Here is a 24,107-nt window from a genome sequence, read left to right as displayed (position 1 = left end):
GGAAGTTTGGTAGAGGGATCCCAAGGAGGAGGAAGCAGGGCGACAGGTGGCTGGCAGTTGAGAGGGTCCCACCAGTGAGGTCAAAGATTTCCCTCTTGAAAACCAGTCCTCCCTGCCCAGGGCTTGCTGGCTCCTCACAAACAAACCCTGCTAGAATCCTGACCCCCACCTCCGGGGAGGGGAAGGCTGTCCCCCTTGCTGGCGAGATGCCCCCCCCCAACCCCAACTGGCCACTTATCTCTACAGGGCCTGAATCACCAGCCGGTGGAAAGTTTTCAGCTGCCCCTCACCCCCACCCCCGCATTCTTATGTGAGGATGTCATGTGGGCGGAGTCTGCTCAACCCACTGGGGCTGCCTCAGCCCCCCCACCCCCCATCCCCTAGTCATTGTCTGAAACTGGGAGCGTGCACTTGAGGTCACCTAAATCAGGGGCTGCCTCACTCTAAAGGGGAGCCGGGAGGACAATGGGGTGGTTAGAATGGCCAGAACAGAGACGACACCACAGGCTTAGGGCTGGCAAGATTCTTAGGGAGCTTCTCATCCAAGGGTTTGCAGACTGTGTTAAGCAAGGTTCTGAGGATTTGTTTTAGGAGGCAAATGGGGCCTATCAGCAAGGGCTTTGGACTCCTCCAACACTTCAACCCACTTCATAGGTTGTAGGATCCATGGCTAAAAGCCAAGCATAAAGTCAGCTGTTACCCTTGAACTTCGCATTTTATTGACAGGAAACCTGAGACCAGAGATGAAGAGAGATTTACCTAAAGTCACCCAGTGGGTATGTGCAACTGAACCCCCAATTTCTCAACACCCCGCTCATCTCAGCAAAGAAGCTCCCAGAGGAGGAAGAGGATGAGCTGGCCTTCCAAAGGTCGGCCTGCATTCCACAAATGCCCTGCCCCACAGCCGTTTCCAGAAAAAAATCACCCGTTGAAAAAAGTCCATGTCGCTGTAGAGATTTCCGCTGTCACAGGCCCTGGACAGGCCCTGGACGTGCCAAGCCACAACCTCCCAACGTGAACTCACTAATGCCCGGGCCCTGTTCCCAGAGAGAGTCTGATGTAATTGCCCCCTCTCTGGGTTTGATTTGTCATCAGTAGAAGCCCCTATGAAACAGTCTGGGTTTATGGCCCTGGGGACGGTCAGGTGGGGGCAGGGGCAGACCCTATGTCCCCTTCCACCTTTCCCCCCAACACAGGCATATTTTAATAGCTCTCCAGATAATTCTCCTGTGAAGCCAGGGGATGTGAATACTGGGTCCAATTCACTTACCTCCATGTACAAAAAAGGAGCTCAAGACCCAGAGAGGGTAAGCAACTTGCCCAAGGTCCCACAGTGAGTTAACAGAGATGGAACTAGCCCCTGGGACTCTACCAGGCGTCCCCAGTGCTGGTATATTGTAGGAGATACTCAAGCTATTCTTGTAGGATGGATCAAAAATAACAACCACTTAAAAGCACTTATGTGTCAGACACTGACCTAATCACTTTATGAGCATTAAGTCATTTAATTATCATAACAACTCGACAAGATGAGCACTATGTTCATCTCCATTTTACAGATGAGAAAACCCAGGCACAGAGAGGTTAAGAGTCCTAGCGTCTCACTGGTAACCTCCACACTAGACTCCATTCATTCATTCTCAGTGAATGAGTGAATCCAGTCTGCAATCAAAAGCCCTAAGTCCAGGAAGGCTTTGTGATTTCCACTAAGAGAACCAATGCATGTCAGAGCAGCGAGGACCTTACCAAGATCTCACAGTCCCAGAACTGAGAGTAGGGCCTGGGAACACAGCCTCCACCCCAGCACCCCCTTTCCCTGCCACCCCTGCACCCTCACTCACCCTGGCAGGCGTCTTCCACCTTCTCGTAACCCGCCTGGCACAGGCACTGACCGATGGGCACCAACCACTCGCCGTCGACTGTGCAATGCATGCGGGGCTCTTCGCCCCCAGGGGGGACCATGGCATGGTCCACACAGGTACCAGCCACAGTGGCCAGGGAGGGTGCTTCAGAGCCTGCGATGGTCTCGGGAAAGCGAGCCAGGCCCTGCAGCAGCTCGGGGCACTTCTTGTAGTAGACGCGAACAGAGAGCAGTGCTACGCAGGCCCCAATGTCCTGAAAGGCCAGGTAGAAACCCTTCTGGGAGAGCGGCCCCACGGAGCGCTCCTCCACATTCAGCTTTACGTTGCGCGCCTCGAAGTCGCTGCTGACGGTGATCTCATCGGGGGCAATGGTGTCGATCTTGTGGAACTGGCGTTTTTGGAAGTTGGTGCCATAGTCCACATCCGATTCCGCGTAGTAGAGGTTGAAGGTCTCTTTGCAGGAGCTGGCGCCCCCGGGGAAGCTGTTGCAGTCGCGCACCGTGAACTTGAGCTCGATGAAGATGCGCTTGGCCTCGCCGCGGTACACCCAGTTGGTACGGAGCCAGTTGTCCTGGTCGCCAGCCACCACGTTGCACACGGAGTACATATAGATGGGTGTATTGTCCATGATGTTCTGCATCAGGTCCCACTGTGTGGGGCCAACAGGTTAGTGTGGGCAGGACCCCGCGGGGGGAAACTGAGGCTCAGAGGCAATGCCCAGGTGGCAGAGCTGGGCATTAGGGAGACACCTTTCAGTTATTGCTGTCCCCATTCTACAGGGAGGGAAACTGAGGTCCAGAGGTGCTTTGTGTCACCTCACACACTAGAAGTACTAAGCAGGGAGTTGGCCTCTGCTGTTTCTGATCCCAGTGTCAGGGTGCTGAATCTCTGTATTAGACTGTGAGCTGGGGGTGGAGACTGGGGGCTCCGTGTGACCTCAGGTGAGCACTGAGACTCTCCGAGTATACGGGGGACAAGATCTAGCTCACAGAATTGCTGTGAGGATAAATGACAGACTGTCTACAAAATGCTGGGCACATTGCCTGGCAGGGTGAGGTGAAACGGTTGTCGTACAAGCAGCTGGTGTCATCATCACCATCATCATCGTTATCATTACTCACTGTGTGTGTGCGGAGCCGAGTGTGAGCAGCAGGGGAAGAGGCTAAGTCAGAAACAATGGGTGATTCCCCATCATTTAGATTTTGGCTTTGGGACAGATGAAAACATCTTCTTCCCTCCTCAGAACATGGCTCAGCCTCCTCCAGGAAGACTTCCCAGGTTGGGCCAGGTGCCCCTCTCTAGCTCCCAGTCTCATGTCCCCTTTGTCCAAGTACTTGGCACCTATGTAGTAACACCTACATCTGGCTTCCACACTAGATGCTGAGCTCTTTGGGGTAGGGACTGCATCTAATTCAATTCTGTACGCACAGGGCCTACCTGGAACAGAGTAGGTACTCAGGAAAGTATTTGTTGAATGAATGAGCAAATGAATGAATGCATGCATGCATGCAGAGGGGCCAAGAAAAGAAGCTCGGGCCACACTGTGTCACAAAAGCCAAGGTCTCAAATGCCCTTGGGCCTCAGTTTCCCACTCTGTATAATGACTGGGTTAGAGTAAATGATCTGAGATCCCTCCCAGCTGGACATTCCAGGATCCTGGAAATCCACTAGAGCTACACCCCAGGCCTCCTCAGAGCTAAGGTGCCCAGAAACAAGCACCTCACACACAGATCTGACCAGCAGTGGGAACTGTCCCAGCTAGCCCCCTAGAGACACACTTCTCCGAGGCTCAGGGCCCCAGGACAAACTCAGCAAGGGCCCATTGTACAGAGGGGCAAACTGAGGCCCAGAACAGCAAATATCTTCCTTAAGACTACGTGGTAGTGACGCACAAACAGAAAGGACCCCAGCGTCTTGCCCTCTCGTCCTGGTCATAAGAGGCCAGGGCAGAGAGGAGCCCAGCAAGAAGGAACCTGATCCTTTTCCTGGGCTGGGGGCTGCGGGCACCTGGGAGCCCCTGTTCCCTGTCTCTCCCTCACCCCTCACCTACTGGACTGGGACCTGGAAGACAGGGGGAGCTTTTAGCTCCGTCCCTCCCAAGATGGTCCCCCTGGCCATCAGCCCTCAGTGGCATCCAAGCCCAGGGTGGCGGCCACCACCCCTCCCATTCCTAGGCTACAGGGAACTCCCAAGGATCCCTGCTCTGCCAGGCATTCAGCTGTCTCCCATCTCTTTCCACCTCTCAGGTCCCTTCCCTACCACCTTCTAACCCCTAGCCCGCCCCGGGATGGCTAACTCTAGGCCTGGAGTAAGAAGCAGGACACTAAGTATGAACTCTGGCTGAGCTGTTTAATCTAGACTGGCCCCAACCTCCCTGGGTTTCAGCGTCCCCATTCCCACGCCCCTGCCCGACCTGAAGGCTTACCCCTTTGCCATATGGGTGTGTGAGCCAGCCGAGTTCCCCGTTAGCTGCAGCGAAGTCCAACAGTACAACTGGAAGAGACAGGAGAGGGGGCCGGTAAGCTTGGGGGTATCTCCAGGGCTCAAGCCATGGCAGGAAAGGTGAGTCCTCCATGAGCCCCATGAGTCTTTGTGGGCTTCCTCAGCCCCTGGAGAGACCCCATTATACAGGGTCACCATCTCCAAGAGACCCATCCCCCAACAAGTAGGGAAACAGAAGCCCTGTGAAGGGATGGGACCCAGTCAAAGCCACACAGCAGGTTGGGTGAGGACTAAGCCTCCTGTCTCCCAGGCCACAACTCCAGCCACACCACCCTCTCAGCCAGCCTCCAGCTGGGCAGAGTAGGACAGAGCTCAGCCCAGCGGGGGGACAGCAGCTGGGCAGAGAGCTGGGGCTGGCCCGGCTGGGCTGTTAAGTGACACCATGCTGCCCTGTCTGCTTCCTGAAACCCTGGGCAGCACCTCACACGCACGCACGTGGGCCTTGGGAGCTCTCGTGTCAAGTCCTCTCCACCCCCCCAGCACCAAACATCCTCAACCCCCCCCAGTCACGTAGCACACATATATGCTCACACATATGTACACATGTCTTGTGGCACTCCAGGGAGAAGGGAACAGGTGGGAACGGCTCCAGGGACTAGAGGGGGAACTGGTGGGGGTGTCTGCAAACTGATCTTCCCACCACAAAAGCCACAGAGCAGGCAGGATAAAGCCCTGAACCCAAGGGGCCTCTGGAGGGGCCCAAAGGTACACACAGTTGGTGAGGTCCCCTCCTTGGGAAAGTTGCTCCTGTGGCCGTGTCCCTCATCCCCTGGCTACTGCGCTGCCAGAGGCGCCTGCTGGACCAGGGACGGCAACCCTTAGAGGGGACTTCAGGCTCAGAGGGACCAGGCTCTAGGACCATGCTGTCCCCAGAGAGGCATCTGGAGCCCGAGGGAGGGACTCATTGGCAGGGTCTTCCCTAGATCTAGCCCTGCCCTTGGGGAGCTCCTATCCATCCATCTTGGCTCTCTGCCAGGCTCAGCCACAGAAGCCAAGACCCAAGACCCTGGGCACTGCACCTCCTCCATTTCCAAGTAAAACCCAGGTAGCTACCAACAGGTGCCACCCACCCTGGAGGGCAAGGAGATTGGGGAAACTGAGGCATGGAACCTAAACGAAGTCCACAAATTCAGAGGGTAAGGGGGCAAGGACCCCCCTTCCTTTGGAGCCTGGAGCATGAGGAATATGGCCTCAAGATGCAGCATTCCTCGGGGCCAGGACCTGGGAGAAGGACTCCAAGGGGAACTCCAGACAGGCAGGGGACAGAGAGGGGCCTGATTTAGAGATGGGGGCTGGAGTGGGTCAAGCGAGGGACCCGATAAGAGTCCTAGAAAACCTTCTCTGAGGTTAGACTGCCCGGCTCCCCTGAACATGAATCCTGGGTGTGAGGCACTGCTGTCTGACCGCTGCCCAGGGCCACCGCTCCAGGAAGGGCCCGGGAGCCTGGATGAGAGAGGAAAGATGATGTGGCACCTGCCCCAGGACAGTGAGGGTAAGGGACAGGGGCTGGAGGGTGGACGGGGCAGGGACTTGTTCAGACATGCCCAGGGCCCCAGCGTGGAAAATTCACTAACTCCTCTGGCAGATGGAATGTTCTGGCTACACGGGAAGAAATCAAGGTTCTTAGCTCCAGCGGGGTGGGTCAGGAAACGGTGAGTGTGCCTCGCAGTCCTGCACACCCGCCTCCCCACACAGGTAGGAGGCGGCAGTCCGTGCCCAAGGGAGGAGGCAGGCTTTCCAGGCTCTGAAGGGTTCATCTGACACCGAGGGACCCCGACCGCGCCTGCCAGAGCATGGCTCCCCTTTCAACCCGCAGGCCTGGCTCTGGGAGTATCACAGGGCTCAACCTGAGAAGGAAAAAAAGCCTTCGTACAGGAAGGAGTCCCCTCCCGGGAAATTCCCTAGAACCGATCACCAGAAACAGGAGCCCGGGCCCGGCTGTCCCTCCGCCCTGATTCAGAGCTGCTCCTCCAGGGACTGAGGCACCTGCTTCCCTGAAAGGGGTGGGGACCTGGGAGCCCCTCCGCTGCCCCCAAAGGCTGAGAGGCCTGGGCCAGGCAGGGCTCATCCAAGAGCCCCACTCCACCCCAGGAAAGCCTCCTTCTCTGCCGTAAGTTCCACCATCAATGTCACCCTCGCTCCCACTTCCCTGTCACCTCCCTGCCCCCCCCCCATTCCTCTGTAACCAAGACTGGTTAATGGGGGAGGCAAGAGACTCTGGAGGAAAAAATGAAGAGAAAAGGAAAGGAGACAAAGCTGCAAACTGGGCTTTTAGAGAATCAAGAAGCCAAGGACTTTGCAGGCCTCCTGAACACGCTCCAGGCCTTTTCCCATCAGCCACCTCAAGCCAGCAACCCCCGTACCCCTGCCCAGTTATTCCTGCTTCTCAGGAAAATCCACCATGAAACCACAAGGCAAGGGGCCCTGGGGTCTGGCAGCCCAGGGAGCCAGATGCTCAGCTCTGACCCTTGCTGTGCAGAAGGCCCAGGCTGCTGAGGGCTTGGGCTTTCCTCGGTTTCCCCTTTTGTAAAGATTCCGTGTCTGTTGAGAGTCTAACAAGCTCCATTTGAGTCTCTAAATACAGCCTGGCTCCTCTACCCACGGGGGGGAGGGGAAGAAGAATGGAACAGCAGCAGCCTGGGCTAAGGGTGAAATGGACATGTGTGTCCTCCTCTCCCACCGCTAGGCAGATCCACCACATCCAGCCTGAATCCCAAAGAACTTAGCAAACTAGCAGCTGCCATCTGGGCCATCACCACCACTGCCACAGACACACACACACACAGGCACATCTTCCTAAGGGAGTCGTTCAAAGGGTCTCCTGTAGCCTATGTATAAATATTCCGCCATCCCAGAACTCTGCAATACACACCCTTTTCCTCCCCTACCCCATGGAAGTGGGGGGCTAGTCACCTAGGCTGGGGAGGGCTCAACAAGGGAACACAGGGACAAGGCAGCTCCAGCCTTCCAGGCTGCTGGAGGGGCTGCAGGATAACAATCACCCAGCAGCGTCAGTCCAGCCTAATCCCCAGCCCCCACGGGCAGCCTTTGAAAAAGGCTGCAGTGATTCCAGCTGTCTCTCCCCTTCTCTCCAACCACAGTCCCCAAGGAAGGGGGAGGACCAAAAGCTGAGGGGGTGGGGGTACTGAGGGTCACAGAAATCCCTGCCACCCATTCCTCCTGCAAGTTGGGACCAGGAGCCTTGACTGACTCGGAGACTGGGATGGAAGGCCACCCCACCCCTCCACCCCCAAGAGCTCCAGCTCTGGCTTTTCCCAACATCGAAGAGCAAAGCCTCCAAACTCGGTTTGGGAGGCGGAAAAAGAAGGCCAGGCGCGAGGAAACTTCTCACTGGGCCAGGGTTTCCTCTGCACTTCCCCCTGGCGGAGCCTGCGGAAGCCTCTCTGCCCAGGCGAGCCCGGAAAACTTGTTCTCATGATTGGTAACTGAAGCGGGCCTTTGCTGGGTGGACAGGAAGGCCCTTGGCCATGGGCAGGAGCCCTCATCCTCTCCTCGACCCTAACTGAGGAGCAACGCCCCCCAACCACGTACCCGCCAGCCCAGGGCAAAATCTATGGGCCCCTCAGCCAATGCGGCTCAGGGAGCGGTGGGGCGGGGGGGTGGATGATTTAGTCCCCAGCCTCGGGTCCCCGGACTCCCTGGTGGCCCTGGGGTGATGGCTCCACACCTCGAGAGCCGCGCCCCCACCTGCCGCATTTCCTCGTTCTGAGTCACCCCTTGCTCGAACACTTGACTTTGGAACTTCCTGTCCGCACTCGGGGCTGCGAACCTGCACCCCGAGCCAGGGAGTGCGGGGTGGGAAAGAAGAAAGATGACGTGTGGCAGACGGACCCGAAACTCCCCTCATGCTCTCTTCCCGGGCTGGAGGCAAAAGGGGGTGCGGAGAAAATCTCAGGAAGCAGGGACTTCCGTAGTGTGCTCCCCGCCTGCCCAAGAGCCCCCTCCCCAAAATGAGGGGCCTCTATAGAAATGCTTTCTCCGCAAAATCGGAGCGAATGGGTCAGTGAATTCAGGTCACCAAGATGCTAACTCCGCTCGCGGAAAGCCGTCCAGACATACCATTCTCCAAGGGACCCCCGCGCCCCCGCCAGGACGCGTTCCTGAAGCCGCCACCAGGGCTGCAACCGCGTGGCCGGGTCGCGTTCCCTTCTCGGAGGTCTCCGAGCCCCGCGTTCCCGGGCCGCTACCCTTTAGACCCCGCAGCCGCTAAAACTCCGGGTGGGGGGTGGGGGTCCTAGATTCGCCCCAATCGCAGCCCGCGCGCCCTCCCAGCCCCGGTGCTCCGGGACTGGGCGGCGCCAGGTTGGTCTCCGAAGTTGAGCGCAGCGAGGCGCGCGGGGCTCCGGGAGGCGCCGAGGTCCGGGAATCCGGCTGCTCGGAGCCGGGGCGCCCGCCGCGCACACTCACCTTCCTTGCCCTGCGCCGTGGCGGCGCCCAGCAGGCAGCCCCACAGTAGGGCGAAGAAGACACGGGGCGCCTGACGCTCCATGCCGCGCTCCTCGCTCTCGGCCGATCGGTGCCCGGATCCCGCACGCCCGATCGCCGGCCTCGGTGTTCTGCTCCCGCCCGCTGCCCGCGCGCAACTTCTGCACCTCCTGCCCAGAGTCCTTAATGGAAGTTGGGTGAGAACCGGCTCGTGTTCATTCATGCCCCGCGCTGACGTCACCTAAGCCCGCCCCCAGGAATGTCTTTAAAGGGGCCGGGCTGGCACCGGGAGAGAAGGGAGGGGAAATCCCAAGGGGTTTGGAGAGGACGGTGGGGCCCTCTGGACTCGCTGGTGCCCCCCCCCCCCGGGCCCTCCCAAGTTTGAGTGCTTCAAAGTGCCAGTGCCCACAGGGCTAGTCCTAGGTGATCTCGGAGCTGGGTTTCTTGCCCCAGGCGCGGGGATGATTTTGCTCTGAGCCACCCCCACTCTCACTCTGCCCTCCGGGACCAGGCTGAACGTTGGCCTGGGACCTGGGCTGAAATGAGCCGGGGTTGGGGGAAAGGGAGTGGAGGGCAAGAAGCAGTTGTCTCTTTAACAGCATGCATAGGAGGGGAGCTGCAAAATGGAACCAAATGTCCTTTTTCCTAGACCTCCAAAGTTTGGGAAACTCTGCTCAGGAGCCTCTAAGAATACAGTATGATATTCAGCTGAGCCTGAATCTTGGCCTCTGGCCTTCCAGACCTGGGCAAAGGGGCAGTGTCAAGCCCAGAAGTACATACGAGACTCTGCTGAACTACATGAGTTTCAGCACCTGCTCCAGCTTCTCCACCAACTACCGGACTCTGGGCTCAGTGCTGTAACACAGCCACTGGCCTGGCATGCCAGCATCACTGCTGGTGTCTATGCAGGTGCCAGGGTCTCAGGCCCCCTGGATCTCCACATCCCACTCCACCAGTGTCTGGGGGCCTGGCTGTGGAGATGACTAGGGGTCTGGCGGGCATAGGGAGCGTCCTGAGCAAGAAGAAGACTATGAAATGCCTGAATGACAGCCTGACTTCCTACCTGGAGAGAGTGAGGAGCCTGGAGGCTGATCATTGGAGATGGAGACTGGAGAGCAAATTCTGGGAACATCTGGAGAATAAAGGACCCCAGGTCAGAGGCTGAGGGCATTACTTCAAGACCAGAGACAGAGATCAGGGCTCTCAAGGAGGAGCTGCTCTTCATGGAAAAGAACCACGAGGAGGAAATAAATGGTCTACAGAAGCAGAATGCCAATTCTGGGTTGACCGGGGAGTTGGATGCCCCCACATCTCAGCACCTCAGCAAGATTATAGCAGACATCTGGGCCCAGTATGACAAGCCGGCTCAGAAGAACCAAGAAGAGCTAGACAAGTACTGGTCCCAGCAGACTGAGGAGAACACCACAGTGGTCACCTCGCAGACCACTAAGATAGGGCTGCTGAGATGACACAGAGCTGAGGCGTACAGTCCAGTCCTTGGAGAACGACCGGGGCTCGATGAGAAATCTGAAGGCCAGCTTGGAGAGCAGCCTGAGGGAGGTGGAGATCCGCTACACCATGCAGCTGGGACAGCTCAATGGGATCTTGCTGTGCCTGAAGTCAGAGCTGCCCCAGACCTGGGCAAAGGGGCAGTGTCAAGCCCAGAAGTACATACGAGACCCTGCTGAACATCAAGGTCAAACAGGAGGCTGAGACACCAAAGTTCTGAGGTGTTGAGGCAGCAGAAGCAGGGTACCTCTTTGAGGGACAGGAGGCCAATAAAAAGTTCAGAGATCACTGAATATATAAAGAAAAAAAGAATACAGTAACCTTAGAGCAGCCACTTGTAGAAATGAATCGGACATACATTATCTCACTTAATTCTGATCTGGGAGGTAGGTATTATCATCCCCATTTTACAGAAGAGGAAACGGGTTCCAAGGGCTTAAACAACATGCCCAAAGGTTGCACACCCCAAAGAAAGTAGAGCCAGGATTTGAATCTGGGTCGTCTCTGCTTTAACCGCTGCCCCACACGAGGGAAGGGTGGGCAAGGTGCTGTTGTGCGGAGCACCTCTCTCCCCACCCTGGCAAGGACAGAATCAGTTGGTCTGTTTGACACTTTGGAGGACACCTGCCTCCACCTGCTCCTTCGCAGGATCTCTCCCCAAAGGTTCCTCAGACATGAGCTCACCTTCCCTCCTGACGGAAGCGGCTGACATTAGTGAAACAAACGGGAAATGTCCCCTCACCTGCCTGCCTGGCCACCCACAGCTGTTGTTGCCCAACTGTCTTTGGGCCAGTCTGGGAGGAGAGTTGTAGCAGGCCTGATTTCCTGGGAGGGCCCAGCCCCCTCTGCCTGCCTCCTTCTCTCAGACCCCATCCTCTCCTGGGATCCCCGGGACCTGCTGGCCCAGCAGCTACGCTGGGCTACTCCAGTCCCCAGGTCCCCCTGCCAGATGTGGACTCCTCAGCCTCTTGGCCTTGGCGCCTACCCTTGGGAAGCGGGTCCAGACACCTCCCCTGGAGGGGGGGTTAATTACAGGTGTTGGGGTAGTATAATTAAAGCCTTTGACCATGATGGTGGGAGGAGAGTCTTGGTCTTCTGAGAGCACGTGAGTGTGCAAGAGTCCGTGAGAGTGAGTGCAGGTGTGAGTGTGTGTGGACGTGTTGGTGTGTGTGTGTGAGCACGTGTGGGCAGGAGAGGATTTGGGTATGAGTGTGAGTGTGCCATACTTAGCCGTGGTCGAGGACATAGACTAAGGAGTCGGCCTACAGTTTTTGAACATTTCACTTCTTAGCGTCTCAGCTGGCTCATCTGGAAGATGTCTAAACCTACTTCAGAGATCAAATAAGGTCATGCATGTAAACCACATGGGCCATGACTACAGAGCACACCTGACACCTGCTAAATCTCAGCTACGATTACAGTTACACATGGTACCGCCAAAGGAAGTAGCATCTGTGGCAGGCGGGGCATGTGGAATGCACAGGTGCCCCAGTGCCTCAATGGCACATGGAGTGTGTGTGTGTGTGTGTGTGTGTGTTACATACTATCTGTCACTGGACAAGGACCGGGCCTGGAGTGGGTCTGCCTCAGGCTGGCCGGGAGTGAGTGGGTTCTTGACTTCGTGCAAGAAAGATTTCACAATAAGAGTCTAGGTGATTTTGAGAGTACATTTATTAAATCTGGCGACAGTGTGAAAAAGGAAGGACTTAGAAGAAGCAGCAGTAGAGAGCCCAGGCGGGGCTGCTGTCAGCTCACCAGAAAGTCAGAGAAAAGGGGCCTTGGAGACAGGTTCAGGGCGTAAGCCTGGGATGAGCTGCTGCTGCCCGATGCTCTCCTGGTTGCAAGTCTCGTGGGGACCCTTAGAGTTTAGGAGAAAGAAAGTAAAAAGTTCATGCCCCAGAACAGGCATGGGTGTGCTCACAAGAGAGCCCTTGTAAGGTCTTTGTCTTCAGGGTTTTTATCTTTCTTCTGAGGTTGAGAATCTAAGGAGAGGGTCTTGGAATATTCTCCAGCTTTTCTGGTACATTTTTGTTTTTATAATCCTCATCTGAGATTATTCTTCCATTGCTTTTTAGAGGCAGTGGAAGGAACGGAACGGAGGGAGAGGGGGAGAGAGAGAGAAAGAGAAACATCCATGTGAGAGACACATCAATTGGTTGCCTCCCGCATGACCCTGACTGGGGCTGGAGATCTAACCTGCAACCCAGGTACGTTCCCCTGACCAAGAATCAAACCCTCGACCCAAACTGGCCAGGGCTCAGGTGCATTTTTAATATGCTGATGCAACAAAATGAGCATATATGGGAGTTAGGGGTTATCCTTTGGTCAGCTTTACTGTTTTACTTTTCTCTTGGGTCTATCTGGCTCCAATTGGGTGTTCGTTATTTGTTCCCCTGACTTCATCTGTCCTTGGGTTTGGCTAGCACAAATGGCATTAACTGGGTCTCTGTCCTCTGTCTCCCTGACCAGGGTGCTATAATCTATGTATTCTCTGGTTAGGGAAGAGCGGTATCAAATATTTGCTCTCAGGTGTCCTTGGTTAGGGAAGATAAGGTCTCATGATTCACTAGCTGGCTGTAAGTTGTTCAAATTGTGTGGCCCTGCTTAATTATCGGTCTCAGTTTCCCCATTTCACTTGCCCAGGAACTTTCCCAGCTTCTTGCTGTCCTGACTCAGTATGGACAGTGTTTTGCCTGTTGCGTTGGATCTCTGGGCTGTGGACACTGTGGTGAGCATAAAGCTTCATGTGGCTGCAGGTGAGACTCCGTCTGCATCTGTGTGTCACACGCCATTTGTAGGCTCTGCGTGTTGGATGTGTCACTCGAAGATGTGCCAAGAGGGCAGAATGTTTGTCTGTGCAGACAGTATCTGACACACAGCAGGTATTCAGCAAACCTCTGCCGAATGAATGAACTAGCCAGTGAATGAAGAGTGTTGGCGACCTCTGCGCTGCGTGAAAGTCTCTGTGTGTTGTGTTGGTCGGTCCTTTGTGTGGCACGCGTGGGTTTCCATGCATGTCTCCGGAAGGTTGAACCCTGTGTCCCGGGGTGCAGGCAGGCCCTGCTGGCTGTGTGGGCTGTGTGCCTGGGGATATGTGCCCAGCTAGGTGCTCAGAGCTCCGAGCTGGGTGTTGCTCATCGATGACGTGCAATGTGAGCAGAGGCCTGTGGGAAGGTGCAGTGTGTGAGGTGGCCAGAGGGTGTGGGGCAGTGGCAGTTCTTTGATCTTTAGTCACTCACCTGGTGACACCACTCTTCCCTCTCTTCCTGTTCCAACCCGAAATCCTTCCCGCTCTGGGTGACTGGATGCTGAGAAGGAAAGTTCTTTGGTGAGTCTTATAACGCAGCACTGAACAGTGGTATTTATAGTGACATAATAAGCCCTAATGGAGATGGAATTACCCCATAAAGGCCCCGAAGAGCCCTCAGGGCCCGAGCGCCAGGCAGCGAGCAGGGCTTCTGCCACAGCAGGTGGAGTCCGAGCGTGTTCGTGCGCGGTTGCCTGGCCTCCGCTGCGCATCCCCTCCTGTCGCCCACCAGCCTTTGCAGACTTGGCTGGGGGCTCGGGCAAGCAGAGAACGGAGATAAACTTTCAAACAACAGGCCCTCCTTTGGCCTGTGTCTGCCCCTGGCCAAGGGCTTCAGAAAAATTCGTAGTAGCCAACACTCAGAAGGTGCTTCCTCTGGGCCAGGCCCATTCTTGGCACTTCACCTACGCTGACCCCTTTAGGTCTCATCATACCCCCATGAAGCAGCACTTGCTCTCCCCATTTTGCAGACCAGCAAACTTGCTTATAAACGTGGGAGCTGGCATTCTGGCTTGCAGTCTCGATCCTGTGCACACTGTCACAGGTGCCTGTCTTGCCCACTGCCTCTCGAAGCACTGACTCCTACAGGACCCAGAGAAGCGGCCCCAGCCCGGGGTGCTGGGCCCAGTCTCTGATGCCAGAGTCTTCAAGCCTGTCTAATGACAACCTCCCAGCGGTCAGGTCTTCCCTGGAGCCTCTGGAGCACCCATACTACCTGCCCCCCGGGACCCTGGCCTCTGTGAGCTCTCCAAGGCAGGGAGTGACTCAGACATCCCTTTGCATTCCTGGTACCAGCTAAACAGTGCCATGCACACAAGAGTCATTGAGCAGATGCTCACGTTTGATGGTGACACTCTAAATCAGCTCCCTCTATTTATTTCAATTCACATTTCTTAAAGACCTTTATGTGCCAAGCCACCCTCACCATTGTGAACTCATTTAGTCCTCCCAGCAGCCCTGGAAGAAAAAGCTAATACTGGTCCTATTTTTGCAAGTGAAGAAAGTGAGTCTCTCTGGCCCTGGACGGTTTTGCCCAGTGGTTAGAGCCTTGGCCCGAGGACCGGAGGGTCTTGGGTTCAATTCTCAGTCAAGGGCACATATCTGGGTTGCAGGTTCAACCCCCAGCCCCGGTTAGGGGTCGTGCAGGAGGCAACCAATCGATGTGTCTCTCTCACACTGCTGTTTCTCTCTCTCTCTCTCCCTCTCCCTCTCCCTCCCTCCCTTCCACTTTATCTAAAGATCAATGGGAAAATATCCTCGGGTGAGGATTAACAACAACAACAGATTGAGCCCTATGAATGAAATGAGTCTAGCAGACCTGGATTCTGCCACTTAACCAACTGTACAGCCTTGGATGAGCCTCCTTTTCTGCAAAATGGGCTTGGTAATGGTTCCCACCCTCCAGCAATGCTGCTGGGATTAAATGAGATTATATATGTAAAGCCCTTAGCAAAGCATCTGGCACACAGTGCGTGTGTGTTAAAATCTTAGAGTTGTTGCTACCTTCCCCATCAAAAGTCACTTCTGAAAAGTTGGCTGGGCTCTCCCAGGTCAAATACACCCGTTCACCCTGGAACAAACCTCAGCTCACTGTGCTCCGATGACATCCTCACGGTCCTTCCCCTTTAGGCAGGGGGCGCCTTGAGGGACAGAACCCCGGTTTTATTCCATCTTGCCAAACAGTAGATGCTCAGTAAATGTTTGTGGGTTGCACACACACGGGGGTACTAGGGCCCCCTCTTTATCAAAAGGACACATTCCCCAATGCAGCTGCGGAGTACAACTCAATGTTCAGCTTTTCGGGTGAGGTTTTTGGGGTGAACTTGCCTGAGCAGTTTTACTGAGCTCCCCTCCCCCAAAGAGGCGGGGGAGGAGAAACTTAAATGTGGGCTCCCTCATTTGGAGGAGGGCAGCGTGGAAGGAAGCCCCCCCATAATTGCGGGGCTTCCCCCACCCCCAGAGCTGGGTTAGAGGCTGTGCTGCTTCCTCTGGGGCTTGCTGAAGCTTCCTGAAGCTTCCTGGGACCCTTTGAAGTGGGTTCCGGACAAATCCTGCCCGCTGGGCCTGGATGCGGGGCGGAGCCTCCGGTAGGGGCGGAGCCTCAGCCTGAGCCAGCAGGCTCACCTCCCACTTCCCACCTCCCGCCTCCCGCCGGGATTCAGAGCCCCCTTTCTCCCGCTCCTGGATCCGGCTGTCATCCCTCATTCCTCTTGGCTTTCCCTTCCCCATCTGGCCACATCGTTCTACCCTTCATACTCAACTTAGACCCTCCCACACACACTCCCCAAATCCTTCCCTGACCACCGACCACTGGCCTTTCTCCCTTCTCTGAGTGCCAGCCTTTAACCAGGTTTTAAAAAATCAAAGTACATCCCAGCCGGTATGGTTCAGTGGAGTGAGCTTTGTCCCATGGACGCAGAGGTCAGGGTTTGATTTCCAGGCTGGGTACATGCCCACGTTGTGGGCTCGATCCCCAGTGGGGGGGTCTGCAGGAGGCAGCCAATCACATGGATGCTTCTATCTCTCTCTCCCTTTCTTTCTCTCTAAAAAAATCAATAAAAATATTTTTTAAAAAAATCAAAATACAGGCAGTGCCCCAGTCGCTGAGCCGTGATTGGGAGCCAGGCCCTGCGCTAACAGCTTTGCACCACTACCTCACCTCCTGTGCAGAAGCGCCCGAGAAGGCTCTGGCCTTCAGGTTACAGATGAGAACTTGGAGGTGCAGAGAAATCAGCCACTGCTCAAGGTCAGAAGCCTGAAGGGCAGAAGTAGCTCCAAGACTTTGCTCTGACCCTCAACCCCCCGGGCCTCCCTGGGCCATACAGGGGGAACTAATCACAGCATGCTCTGTGCAAGGGAATCTGGGGCGATAAAGAGCAACCTCTGTACTTCACAAAGGAGGAAACTGGGGCCCGCAGAGGGGCAGGGACCAGCTGGAGGTCACAGAGACAGCTTGAAGACTCAGACCCGAGCTCAGCACTCCGCTGGTGACTTGTCCTGTGCTCAGTGCAGCCCCAAGGCTGTCCGCTGGAAATAAGTGCAATGTTTTTATTATTATTACTTTTTAACTAACAGACTTTATTCACTTTATTTTTCTTGTATAAAATTATGTGGTGGCCACAGCTGGAGCCCGGGTCCTCTGCAGAGAATCTCTAGTGTGGGTCTTTACAAGATGGCCGGTGAATTCCTGACAGGGAGACTCGGTGAACACAGTCTTTGAGAGATCGGGGGTGAGATAACTGTAGGTCTTAGAGATGGCATCAAAGGTGGCCTTGGCAAAGTTACCCAGGGTGGCAGTGCAACCTCTGGCCGAGGTGTAGCAGTCGCCAATACCAGCCATCATCAGCAACTTCTTGGGTACAGGGGCTGAGACTATGCCAGTGCCCCTAGGGCAGGGATGAGGTGCACCAGTACAAAGCCACAGTGGCCAGTCACCTTGCAGGGACAGTATGGGGCTTGCCAATCTTGTTCCCCCAGCAGCCTCGCCTCACAGGGACGATAGAGAGCTTGGCTAGGATGCTGGCCCCACGGATGGCAGTGGCTACTTTCTTTGAGCACCTAACACCCAGACCAATATGCCCATTGTAGTCCCCAGTGGCGACAAATGCCTTGAACCGGGTCCTCTGGCCAGCACGTGTCTGCTTTTGCACGGTCAGAATCTTCAAAACCTCATCTTTGAGGGATGCCCCCAAGAAAAATCAATGATCTCAGATTCTTTGATTGGCAAAGAGAAAAGATAGATCTCCTCCAGGGACTTGATCTTCATGTCCTTGACCAGGCGGCCCAGCTTGGCGACAGGGATCCACTCCTTGTCCTCCACCTTGCCTCCGCCAGCTCCGCGGCCAAGGCCCCGACCCCAGCCGCAACCTCAGCCCCCCAGATGCCGCTGCCAAATCCTCCACGGAGGCCTCCACGGCCTCCCATTCCAGGGCCCTCCCGCAGCACTGGCCTCATCCACCAGTTGTGTCGCCCCCCGAAAGGAGGGAGTGAATGCATTTAGAGTACAGGAACAGGACGGCCCTTCCTCGGCTTCTGCATGTACTCTTCCCTTGGCCCAGATCACGCCTCTCCCTTTACATATGTATGTATGTACGTATGTATGTATGTATTTTAAATCCTCACTTGAGGATATTTTTCCATTGATTTTCAGGTAGAGTGGGAGGGAGAGAGAGAGAGAGAAACATTGATGTGAAAGAGACACATCAATTCATTGCCTTCCACACAACCTGGACCAGGACTGGGGACCAAACCGCCACCGAGGTTCGTGCCCTTGACAGGAACTGAACCCATGATTCTTTGGTCCAAGGGCTTTAACCACTGAGCCAAACCAGCCAGGGCATTCCCTCTCCATTTAATTTACAGGGCTGGCCCCTCACCTCCTTCAGATCCCTGCCTGAAGTTCAGCTCCTCTGCGCTTCTTGACCTGCTCACCCAGCACTGAACTTCCTATCTCCCTCCCTTGCTGTCTTTTTCTCTGTTGTGGGGGTGCTACATCTGCGTGTTATTGCTTATTGTCCATTGTCTGTCTTCCCCTCCCCCATCAGTGTGTAAGCTCCGAGAGGGCCACGGTGCTGCTGGCTTTGTTCCCGGTGTACGTCCCCCAACAGTCTGGCTGAGCTTTTCTGAATGGATGAGCTAACACCGAATGGCTTCCCAGCAGAGTGATCCCCAGAACATCATCTGGGCCAGTTACCTGTCCTCTCTCCCTCCCTTTCCTCATCAGTGCATTGCCGAGTAACAGTGGCTCCCCATCTCAGAGAGGTGTGAAGACGGCACAGGTTACTCCGTGCCAACCACTGAGCTCAGCCGTGCCCAGAAGCCCACTATGAATTCCAGGGCAACTATGGGGCTAATGGGGGGTTCCTGCTGCTGCAGGAGGTGGGCTAAGCAGTGCCCAGGAGTCCCAGTGATCTTACCTGAGTTCCAGGATCCTCTGCTGCAGCCCTGAGGTGCTCTGACCCTCCAGGTGCTTTTCCTACATTACCTTTTTCATCCTCACAACAGTTCCTGTGAGTGGCATGTTCCCCATTTCACAGACAGGGAAACTGAGGCTGAGACAGATGAAGGGACTGCTCAAAGTCACACAAGTAAGTGCAAAGGCAGGATTTGAATGCACGCCCATCAGGGCCTATGGCACCCAGTGCTATTCAGCTAAATGCATGGCCTCCTTGTCTTTCCTCCACCCTGGTCCCCTCCCTGCTGTGTTCTGATGGTCCAGCCTGACCAGCAGAGCCCCCTGGACAGATGTGACGAGGAGGATGGGGCTGGGGGGGGCCGAGGGCACACTTCTGGCTTCCCAGGATCATCACTTACTGAGAGCCCTGGGGGAGGAGCTTCACCTCTCACTCAGAGCTTCTGTTTTCTCCTGGGTCAAGTGGAGATAAAAATAATGCAATACCAGCTTGTAGAGGAGCCGGGAAAGTGTGGAAAACTCTAGGCATAATGCCTGGCACATGGCAAGTCCTCTGTAAATGTGATTATTTTGATCACTAACACTATGTTTGGGGGCCCGGGCTGGCACAGCACCTTCCGGGTGCCACCTCCTTCCTGAGTCCTGACTGTGGCTGCTGGCCTAGCAGAGGCTCAAGAGGGAGGAAGGAGGAAGGGTAGGGAAGCTGCGCTGTTTGTTTTCTGAGACCCTCGAGTCTGGACCCATCCAGCCCTGGGGAAGGGCAGGGACCACACTCTCCAGGCTCCTATTTCCTCACCCATCACCAGCCTGTCTTCACAGGTCTACACACATGGGGGAGTGCCGAGAACACAGCCACAGTGCAACACTGTGCATATCTGCGCGCGCACACACACACACACACACCTTTCCTGCACACAAGTCAGAGGGGCTCTGTAGGGACCACCTTAGGACAGGATGGGGGGCTCCTACCCCACCACATCCCTGCCCTTCCTTCCTGTTCTGTCTCCCTCCATGTAGCTATCCATCTCTATCAACCAATCAACCAGTTCCAAAGAGGTCCTGGCTACTCTTTCCCTGCCCCCACCCCCCCAGCCAACCACCCATCCATCCATGAGTCCATCTGTCTGTCTGTCTGTTTGTAGCCAGCCCAACAGCGAGCAATCCATCCTCGCCCAGTCCTATGCATCATCTCTGCCACAACCGCCCCAGCAAGACACCTTTCCCTCCCTCAGCAGGGTCTCTCATCACTCCTCCACCGCCCCTGTCCATCCATCCCCACCCCTCATCTGTCTCCCTCATCTGTCAGTCTGTCTGTCCAGCTATCCATCCTTACTTCCTTCCTTCCCCCATCTGCCTGACCCCTCTCTGTGTCCCATCCATCACTTTCAAGACAGCCCTGCCCAGCCAGGTAGTCACCTCCTGGCAGCTCCCGGCTGTCTGTCTGTCAGTCTGTCCACCAGCCCATCCATCCATCTGTCTGCCATTCCATCCATCATGCCACAGTCACTTGTCCATACTTGCCACCAATCACATATTTCCTGCTTGGGCCCCCTGTGGTGCCCCTCAGCCAGCCCTGGGTAGGGTTTCGTGTGTGCATGTGTGTATGGACACGTGTGTTCACATCTATAGATATCTCTGTGACCTCTGATACGCACTGTGTCGCGTCCTGTGCTGAGCACAGGGGTCTAGGGACTTGGACACAGCCCTGCCTTGAGGAGCTTGTGTGGAGTGCGTGAGTGTGTGTGTACACTGGGAACCTTGGGGAGGGGGGCTATTTCTCCGTGTAGTCTCCCTGTGTACTGTTTGCACTTTTCACCGTGTGCATCAATGATGTACTAAAAAATGAATACATAATTTGCAAATGAAATCTAGCCTCTATTCTTATCTCCTGAGTCCTTAAGAGAGGCCTGACCAAGTGCCTCCATGCTTGGGGACCCAGGTGCTCCCTGCCTGAGGTCATCCAGTCCCCTCCTCTTGGTCCTGCTGCTGAGAGACACAGGGAGATGGAAACTTCGGGGAAGCCCAGAAAAGCCTGTGGAAGAGCCGGGAGAGGAGCCTGGAGGGGGCCGGAGGGAGGGGAAGGCGGAGGGAGACAATAGAGCGGACCTCGGGGCCCTACAGGGTGGGCAACCTCCTGCCCGCCCAGGGCCAGCGTGGCCGGTGAATTAAGGGGCCCCGGCGGGCAGCACTTGGTGGAGGCCGCACGAGGTGGGGGCGACCCGGCCCCTGCGCCAGGACCCCCCTCGCCCAGGACCCCCCTCGCCCAGGATCCCGCCGCCGTCTCGCACCCTGGCCGCCCTGGCTTCCGGCCCCGCAGGTGCCGCCTTTGAGGGTCTCCGCGTGCGGTTTATGACCCGGCTGAGCCCCTTCCCCGCTGCGAGGAACCGCCTCTGCGCCTCGTAAAAGGGGTGGGAGCCCCGAGAGGGGCAGCCCCTGTCTCCATGGAAACGGGGGCAGCCCTGGGGATCCCGGCAGGGGACTGGGACATCCCGGTGAGGTGGGCGGGAGACACTTTGCAAACAGTTTGCTTGTTCTTCCTCTCAGGTCTCAGCCTCGCCTCCTTCCCAAGTCCCACTAATTCAACCTCCCCACCCCACCCCCACCCCCACTAAAATCCACCGTCTCCAAAAAGCCGCCAGCCACTGGCCTAGAGGCCTCGGTGGTGCTCCTAACAGTATTAATCAGGAATAACCACAGCTCACAGTCTGACCTTTACCTCTGTGCCAGGCACCGGACCGCATGCTCCCCAGCCGGCATCACACCCATCACCATTTGTCCTCATACCAACCCCGAGCACAAGGCCAGGCAAAGCCGGCTGCAGACAGTCTGCTCCAGGCCTCACAGCTAGAACCTTGCTCTGGGCTCAGCTTCTGTAACAAGGGAAGGCTGCGCCCAGGCCTTGCCAGCTGCCCAGCCGAGGGCAGGAGCTGGGCCACAGACTGGTCTGGAGATTGTGGACAGACTGTAAAATCCGGACTTTGGAGGTCATTGGGTGGAACCCGCCAGCTCCAGTGTTTCCTAGTGCCTGTGCTTCACACCGCCCACCCACTGTGAGCCCCCCACTTTGTGATCCCGGGGGTCTCTCAGGGCCAAGCCCCTGCTGACTCAAGAGCCATCTCTAAGAGGCCTCCCAGCTGTCCTGCCTCCCTCCTCTGACTAGATGCTCCTGGAGAAGGTGGGCTGTGCCTGTCCCATTAGACTGGGCCCTCCTGAGGGTGAGTCCATCTCTGCCACTTCCTCAGGCCTGTGGTTGCCAGAAATTCAAAGACCTGGGTGGTTAACCACGTCTGCCCGTGGACAAGCCACATCCTGGGGATCCCCCACCCCGCTCCCCTCCCTGCCCCTGAGATCTGGGGTCCATATGACTGGGTTCTTGATGAAGAAATGCAGGCTCTGCTGTGGAAACAGGCAGCCTCATCCTAGACCCGCAGACCTTTCCCAACACAGGCTCAGAAGGAGAGGAAGGGGCCCAGGGGCCACCTGCTGGGTAGCAACCACACAGAATCATCAGCCTTCTGCGTAGTGAGCTATGTCCAGCGCCTCAGATATGTGGACAACAGCCCAGTGAGCTGGCTATGTTTATGCCCATTTTATAGAGAGGAAACTGAGTCTCAAAGAGGGAAAGTCGCTTGATTAGCATCATTACCTGGTGAGTACCCACTCTCCCCCGGCACCTGCTGCCTGCCTCTCTGTCTGTCTCCCAGCTCAGCCGACTCTGACCTGAAACTGGCTGTTGACTCTTCATCCCCAGTATAGGGTGAGCATCTTGAGGGAAGGGAGGAAACAAGGGCTGGATTTGCTTTGCTTCGTTTTACATCTGAGGCCCCAGTGCCCAGCCCCAGGCCCAGAACACAGCAGGTTTGTGGGATACACCTGATGACATCTGTTCTCTTCCACGCTCCGGGAGGGAAGGCCCTGCCTCCCAAGTCAATCCAACCAGCGTTATTGAGCATCTGCCGTGTCCTGGGCACTTAATACACATCACACTTCATGTAGACCGGCTCGTAGACTCGACCCCCTGTCCTGTGACCTCTCAATGACTGTTTATGTCCCCATTTTACAGATAAGGAAACCAAGGCTCAGGGCCAGAGTTGGCACGTGAAGCCAGATCGACACGTCTTTCACCCCAAACTTGCCAAGTTGGCATTTCCCTAGGAGAGAGGGTAAGGTCCTCAGTGAGTCTTCCTGGGACCTGGCTGATTGGGGGTCCACGCCAGAGACAGAACACTGCTGTTGGAAGGGCGAGAGCTCCCTTTAGGGTCCTGGGAACCACGTGTGTGTGCACTTCCATGAAAGTTCTCGCGCAAGGATGTGTGGGCACGTTGCAGGTGAGGGAGGATCTGAGCAGGGCTGCATGGACATACATGAGTGCCCGGGTGAGTATGTGGGAATACACATGTGCCCATGCCTGCAGGTCCCAGGAAGGAATGGGGCAGGGGAGGGAGGTGCTAGCACGTGCTGATATTGTGTATCCAGGTGTGCATGCTATTACAGTCCTCAGAATATCCCCAGAAACTGGGGCTCAGGGAGGTGAAGAGACTTGCTCAAAATCATACAACCAGCGTGTTTGTCTGCATGTGTGTGCAGGTGTGTGTGTGTGTGTGGTGTCAGAGCAGTGAGAAGGCTAGGGTGGGGAGGGTTGGGGTGAGGAGGGAGCATCTCCAACCCTGTAATAGACCCTCCCTGTCTCGCCAGCCCAGAGGAGCGGACGGTAATCACTGTTTTGCACAGAGGATCCACCTCATGTCACAGCCTGAAATGTGCCTCTCGGACAGTCTGACAGAGACCCCCCGCCCCCGCCAGCCAGGGCCTGACCCCAGGCTGATCCCTGAGGTGTGTGTGCAGGGATGGGGTGGGGGCATCTCCGGGTCCTACCCTGCTTTCCTCATCTCCAAATGGGCTTGACCAGGCTCAGCAGGTGCAAGGCCCGGATGCTAAGTGGTCCTGCCAGTTAGCATCCATGCCTGCCTGCCTCTGCCCTCAGACTGTGAACCCCGCAAGGGAAGGGGCCAGCAATTCCTCCAGCAGATTGGGGGCTTTTCCAGGAATGGAGTGTGTGCCCTCCCTCGGAGCAGACGAATTCCCAGGGCAGAGGCCAGGACTTCCCCCATCAGGCTGGGACCTGCCCCAGCCCATCAGCAGTGAGGTACAAATCTCAGAGGAAGTACCACAGACATTTCCTCTTTCAGCCCTGACCCCCAAATCACTGTTATCTTTTCAAGTCCCCTCCCCCTAAGCCTGACAGGGGAGCCAGGGCAGGGGGACAAAACTGCTAAGCAGGCTGGGAGGCAGCCCTCCTGCCCCTCTCCCACCCTTGCAGCTGGTTCCCATGGACTTTGCCCACTCCTCCTTCCTCTTATCAAAAAGGCACCAAAACTAGCCACCGAAACTCCTGGCCTCCTAACCCCAGACCCCACCCTGCCTGTGCCCTCTTCCTCATCCTGGCACGGAATGCCCACGACTCTAATTCTGTTCTAAGGAAGACTGGGGACAGGGGGCAGGACTGGCACCACCAGACCAACATCCAAGACCCCTCCCAGTGCCCACCCCTCCTGGCACAGTCCCTCCG

The 24,107-nt window shown here is 56.2% G+C and overlaps 1 protein-coding gene and 2 pseudogenes across 2 annotated transcripts in view; 1 reads left to right on the top strand and 2 right to left on the bottom strand.

Moving 5' to 3' along the window:
* EPHA2 (EPH receptor A2) overlaps nt 1-8,992 on the bottom strand; it is a 28,489-nt gene extending 19,497 nt beyond the window's left edge. Inside the window, exons 1-3 of one of the 2 annotated variants that reach the window (XM_036256906.1) lie at nt 8,793-8,992; nt 4,288-4,355; nt 1,842-2,511 (exon numbers count right to left, since the gene is read on the bottom strand). In XM_036256906.1, the coding sequence (XP_036112799.1) occupies nt 1,842-2,511; nt 4,288-4,355; nt 8,793-8,874 (820 nt within the window). In that variant the 5' untranslated portion in view covers nt 8,875-8,992. The remainder of the gene's footprint in view (nt 1-1,841; nt 2,512-4,287; nt 4,356-8,792) is intronic. The other variant, XM_036256905.1, reaches the window with a different exon arrangement.
* On the top strand, nt 8,873-10,539 carry LOC118626825 (annotated as a pseudogene).
* Nucleotides 10,540-16,732: 6,193 nt separating this feature from the next.
* Nucleotides 16,733-17,580, bottom strand: LOC118626824 (annotated as a pseudogene).
* Nucleotides 17,581-24,107: the final 6,527 nt, after the last annotated feature.

Source organism: Molossus molossus, unplaced genomic scaffold (genome assembly GCF_014108415.1).
Source record: "Molossus molossus isolate mMolMol1 unplaced genomic scaffold, mMolMol1.p scaffold_m16_p_12, whole genome shotgun sequence".
Taxonomy (NCBI): domain Eukaryota; kingdom Metazoa; phylum Chordata; class Mammalia; order Chiroptera; family Molossidae; genus Molossus; species Molossus molossus.
Note: the sequence above shows the minus strand (reverse complement) of the source record. Positions and strands in the feature narration are given on the sequence as shown.